At 45.0% G+C, this 6,093-nt stretch overlaps 1 protein-coding gene across 1 annotated transcript in view; it reads right to left on the minus strand.

The window, feature by feature from the left end:
* The window catches only part of NSD1 (nuclear receptor binding SET domain protein 1), a 45,329-nt gene extending 39,556 nt beyond the window's left edge, over positions 1 to 5,773 (minus strand). Inside the window, exons 1-3 of the mRNA XM_009326221.1 lie at positions 5,692 to 5,773; positions 2,489 to 2,661; positions 1 to 1,019 (exon numbers count right to left, since the gene is read on the minus strand). Of these exons, the coding sequence (XP_009324496.1) occupies positions 1 to 1,019; positions 2,489 to 2,661; positions 5,692 to 5,698 (1,199 nt within the window). The 5' untranslated portion in view covers positions 5,699 to 5,773. The remainder of the gene's footprint in view (positions 1,020 to 2,488; positions 2,662 to 5,691) is intronic.
* Between the last annotated feature and the right edge of the window lie 320 nt (positions 5,774 to 6,093).

Below are 6,093 nucleotides of genomic sequence, written 5' to 3' on the forward strand. Positions count from 1 at the left end.
ACATCTGAAGAGCGCTCAAGAGCCGTCAATGACATCTCAGCATCGGAGAAGCCTACTTCAAGCTCCCCATCCACAAATTCAGCATCAAGTCTGCTGGTTACTGAACCTCCCAGAGGTTTGCGATCTCTGTATGACTTCTTCCTGGCCCTTCTGTTACTCTTCTGAGAAAGATACATGGAAAGCTTAATGTTTCCACTTGACGTCATAGGAAATTCCTTCTCCACTTTATCTGAAGAATCACTAACTTCAAGAGCGCTAGAGGCTCTCTCTGAACTTTGGTCCATGGTATCTACATCACTGTTCCCACCATCTGAGAGGGAAGAGGATGAATCCGATTCAGTTTGCTTTTTCTCAATACCAGTATCAGATGCAGAATAGTGTATTTGTAATTTGGAACTGCACAAAATGCCCAGGGAGCTCTTCTCTCTCTCCAAAGATGCGCTGGAAAACAAATCCCCTTGGAGCATGTTCTTCAGAGCACCACTTTTACGATTCTCATAGTCCGGTTTCAAAGTAGTCTTTTCAAAACGTCTTTCTCCAAAGGAGGAAAGCAAATGGTTTTCCCTGGTGCTACTGGATGCTGTTAGACTGTTGGCAATCCGGCGAAGTTCATGAGATGCGTGTTTACCTGGTAGGTCCCCAACAATCATGTTTCTAACTATGCTCTCTGGCATTTTTTCTTTGATTTCTCCCCTAGATGCTTCCCCTCTTGCACCACTCTTTTTTACTCTAGTCCTTTTTCTGCTGTCAGAGCTCTTTTTCACATGTGGCTTAATGTGCAATTTTCCTTTTTCACTGGCAGGGTGTCTGGAGTCAAATGACAAGGATTTAAAACAGCCATTCAGCTGCCTGTCCCTTTCTGCTCCAGGGCCATTGGCATAGTATTCCAACTGCAATTCCTTCTCGTTGTCCAGCTCGATAGAGTTCTGGCTGCATTTTTGATCCTCTGGTCCCCCGAGAAGAATGTCTTCTGCCTGTCCAACGCTGACTTCCCATTTAGCCATAAATCTCTGAGGAACCTTAAAGTTGGAGGAGACAAAAAAAGAAAAAGAAAAATTTGATGGGGTAAGCAACAAGATAAAAGTGAGATAGAGATGCACAAGGCACAGAACACAGTGGCAATCCTGGACTTTGCATCTTTAAGACAATCACATGTATTCTCAGAGACTGTGCCTAGCAGACAGAGAAAATACTTCTCCTGGGTAAGTACCCTGCACTCCTGCTGAGCCTAATAAAAATCCCGTGCATTCCCAAAACAGAAAAAAGGTGCCTGCAAGCACAGGTCTCCCAGGAACCAGATGTCCTGGCATCCCAGCACACCCTGAACACAACAGCCTGTAAAGGGGAATGCATACGGTATGGATTCCTGGCACAGAAACGCAAAGCGACAGCCAACAAGCCTCTCAAGGCAAATGCAGCATCATTTTCCTTAAAGCATTTGAGCAGACATGTTTGCTTTGCTCATTCTTGATTCTTCCTGCATCCCTTGAACTCAGAGCACGATTCAATCGACATGGAGCATTTCTAGAACCAGAAAAGTTATTTGGGAGCATGTAACTAATTGTCAGAGGGCTGTGAACACAAGGAGAAGAGTCCTTAGAGAAGATACTGAACATGCCCTTGGAAAAGGAAAACCAAAAGAAAGCATTACACCTGGGGACTCACATCTGCAAAAGCACATTTAATCTAATGGTTTTGCACTAACATACGTTAAGTACATAACTGCTAATAAACCTCTTGGAAAAAGAGAAAAAGAAAAAACAGACACCATTGCCTGGTATGACTATCTGCTCTCTTACAGTAATGCCTCTGTACTTCTTCACTTCAGCAATTCTAAAAAGTTAATTTCTCCAGTCACCTTCCTAAAGACATAGACCAGACCCTGTGTCATGTTACATTATACTGGCTACAACTGCTCCAGGCTGTTATGTTTGGAAACGGAGATGATGCGATGCGCCACAAAACTCATTCCCACAGGCTCACTGACAAAGCGTTTTCCAAGTCAAATTATAAGTCCTAACAGGTTTGTATAAAGAGAATTACTGAATCAGGGCTAGAAACCCCACTGCTTTATCTCAGCCAGTGATCTAGTGAAGCGTGCAACTCCACCTCTGCTTCAGATCAGCCAAAAGAGGCTGCCAGAGAGCACAGGAAGTTATTTAGAAGCATGCTGTAATAGGCATCAGGAGAGGGCTGTGCCGCTGAACACATCTCACACCGACAGAGACCTGACTCCTCTGCCTCTCAGAGCTGTCTAAGGCAATAAAAGCAGCAGGCCACACCCCGACATAAAAGAGAGCCTAGAAACTCCTGGCAGCTTATAAACTATGCTCATTGTAAGGATGCAAAGAACCACTTCCCTGGCTGCGTTGCTGCAGTCACTGCCAGAGAAGAGAGCTGTCGAAGTGCAATTCCAGGCATAAAGGAATACTTTGTACTGTGCAGATTCAAAGAATCAAAAACATATTAGAGAAAACGGATCTTTCACCTTATGTTTGTAGCCTTTTTCCTTTTGCTTTCCTCTTCTCCGAAGAACAGGCAGCTCTTCAAACTGATGTCTTCCTTCAAAGAGCACAATAGCTTTCCCAGCAACCCAGGTTTTCTCTGAAGGTTCTCCTAAGGCATCCACATAGTACTCTCGGTACGGTCTCCGATTGGAAACTATTTTGAGAAATGTAACAGAATTAACCTCTTGCATGTAACGGAATAAAGACAGACGAAGAGAATCACAGAAAGCGGTAGCAATTTGCCAGTTAATTTGCAACTGCTTTTTGCTCAGTAACATTCCCACATGAATGCCAGTTCGGGGGATTTCTAGTCAGAAGTCAGGGAGATCCCTTTGATCTCTGCTTTCTATGTTCTGTGTTGCTACGCTCTATTTCTGAATATATATTTTTTTCTTACAAGCAGTTGACTAACAGGTCTAAGATGGGTCATCTCCCTAGAGCAAAGACTATGGCTTGGCTGCAAAAAAACCTGCAAAAATATCCAAATTTTTTTTTTCCTTGAGAGACACAACATACTAGGCAGGACATTTCTTTTTTGCTACTCCCTGATTAATGATTAAACAGTCCAGTCAGCCTGACTGTTGGGAAAAGGCAACAGTGTGCTGGCAACACCCAGAAATTACATCCTTCTGGATAGGATTTACTCATACAGGTTGAACCTCCCCCACCATGATATATCCCACCTTGTTCAATGCTTTGTTACCAAACAAACTCTTATTTCGGACATAAAACATTAACAGCAGCATTTAAGTAAGCAAGCACATACACGCACGCTCTACAAGGACTGGTGCAACGTGACAAGATGTTAGTTGTAAGGAGTATCTTGTCTTGGGCACGAAGGTGCAGAGCAAGAGAAGAAACTCAATCATAAGGGCACAATCAAAGATTTTTTCAAAGGTGCTTTCTGCATGAGAATGCTGAACAGACATGGTACAACTAAGAACTGAACTAGTACTGGACGTGTTGGTGAAAAAGGACAGGTTACAGGCATTAGAACAGAGCAAACAAGGCTTGAGCAAGGGATATAAACTTCTCCCTGCATTTCGCTGCAATGTGTGCTTCACGTTCTCCTGGGAACACCTTCACCCTCTGAACACATAGCCTAGACTTCGCAGCCCATTTGGTTTGTGCTGCCTCTTCCGGGAGTGCCAGTGCAGTGCGGCAGCCTGGCCTTTAGCGATGCTGACATTGAGATTCTGACCGAGACCACTGAGAGGATGACAAATAATGACCAGGGCAACATCAAACCAAGGGCAAAGATGACAGGCTTCATCCATGCCATTCACAGTACCGGGACTCAAGCCACTGAGCCTCAATCTTCCAGCTCCAAAGATCTTTGAGTCAAGAGCTTGCCAAGAAAAGGCAAACCGCTTTAAACAAAACACCATACCTCCAACCCAAGAGGAGAAGAGGTTTTTGCACAAGTGATGAGTTTGAAGCGACCTGCCTTCGTTTTCAAGGGCTCATTCCCATGGCAACAGGAGAGCCAAGGCAGGAGGACTGTGCTTCCTACGGTGCACACAGAGCCCCGGCAGCTCCCCCTGCCCAAAAGCACCAGAGTTCAGATCCACCCACTCGGCCACTGTGGCATTGGGGAGGGGAGGTGAGCAGATTACATACAGCCACAACTGGAAAATGCAATTTTTCCCAGAGCTCTATTGGTTTGAACATAGACAAAACATGATGGGAGAATCTATCGTGTAGCTGGAGATCAGACCTTGCTGGAATTTGTTAATACCGTGTTTCTTCCCTGCAGAATTCCTTTGTTAGAAATCCTCATACACAGGCTGAGAGGGGATTACTGGACAGCTATATACATTAAATCCTGTCCAAAACTTCATGGGGAGGGATGCAGGGGGAGAATATATATGTCTGGCATATCTTCCAGCAACATCTTCGACATGAATTTGAGAGCTCAAAAGGGACTATTTAAAACAGCACACTCAGTATTATCTAGAATCAGGATTAATGCCTCCCAAATGATGAAGGGAAAGGTGGAGAAATAGCAAGTAAGAAGACTACAGCAACCAGACTTGGGGATGACGTAGGCACAATGTAGGAAAACCTACTTCATGTCTCTAGAGAAATAGCAGAGGGCTCTGAGCTGATAGCCACTTGAAAAAAGCCTACTCACTCTCAGCACTTGGTTCTTAGGCTGGCAAGGGCCACAAAAACTGGAGAGAAATACATCGGCGAGTGGCAACCTCACCAGTCTACAGAGCTGTCAGTGGCAGATGGCACCAGGTCAAGGGGTTTCCAGTTGCCCACAGAACAAAGAGAGTCAGAAGGGAAAACCAGGAACCAATAAATAAGTCTTTCCATTTGTGGCAGTCTCCCCATGGCAGCTAGTATGATCCTAAAAGCACTGAGAGAGCCTTCAAATGAGCTGCAATTTCCAAACAATCACTTCCCCTCTGTTCTCTCCATCACTCACCTACACTTCTCTGCCTTGAGCTTGTAAGACTCTCTTCCTTCTTGGCTCCCCCCTACATTCATGCACGCACAGCTCTGTCTTATTTCCCCATCTCTTCCCCTCACACTCAGCTGGCTCTTAGTCTCTCTGACACACTATGCCCTAAACTTTCACATATGTGGCTCCATCTCCACGTTTTTCCGATATTTCCCCATAAACAGCCCCTTGCTTCTTTGTGCCAAACAAGACCAGAAAAATTTTACTTCCTCTCACACATTCCCACCATACCTTCAGGCATTCAGCAGCTACACTGCACTACCCCACTTCTCAGCCTCTCCAGCCTCCCGTTCTCCAAGCCTGGCCAACTCTGTGTCCTCACACACTCCAGGCTTCCCAGCTCTGCTTGCCCACCCGTTGCACATCTCTGTCCTCACCTTCCTGGTCCACCTTCTTTTTTTCTGCTCTTTCTCTGCATCCCTTTTTCAAGAGGGTGCTCTTTCTTCTGCTCAGCCCAGCTACGCATCCTTCCTATACTCTGGGAAGAAAAGCCTACATGTCCAACAGCTATCTGTGCCACTTCCATCAGCCTCAGTCCTGTCTTCCTCCCGTCACCTCCCCGATCTAGGTCTACTTTATAGATCCAGGTCTTCCACAGTACAGTCTATTTCTTCATAGCTTTCAAGGGCCAGAAATGTTTTTTAAATTAATTAAAAACTGCAGCACCCTGCCATACACAACGCCTCCATTTTGTGGTCTGAGTAGATACAGTACCTTTCATTTTTGAGTGACAGTCCAGCACTGGGTCATGACAAATTGTGCATGGCCACCATGGGCGTCTGTTGAACTTGGCCCAAACAAGATCCCCAACTTCATACTTCACTGGAGTAGGTTTCTTCTTGGCTCGGATCTTTGGGGAAAAACCAGAACACAAGAAATCACTAAAGCTCCAGATGCTTTTAAAAAGATTTGCCTCCCCCCTGTGTGCAGATTACATCTGGCCACCAGAGACATTTACATTAAAAAGCAAGTCCTGATTTTATTTAGTGGCTCCTACACCTTCAAAGAACACGATGGTTCTCTCCATCCTTCTGAAAGAACAAAATAATAAACCAGGGTTTGAGGGGGGTTTTGTTATTTTTTAGTAAGGAACATGACCTCTGGTAAATGACTGCA

The sequence above is a fragment of the Pygoscelis adeliae genome, unplaced genomic scaffold, assembly GCF_000699105.1.
Source record: "Pygoscelis adeliae isolate BGI_AS28 unplaced genomic scaffold, ASM69910v1 Scaffold766, whole genome shotgun sequence".
NCBI classification, from domain to species: Eukaryota; Metazoa; Chordata; class Aves; order Sphenisciformes; family Spheniscidae; genus Pygoscelis; species Pygoscelis adeliae.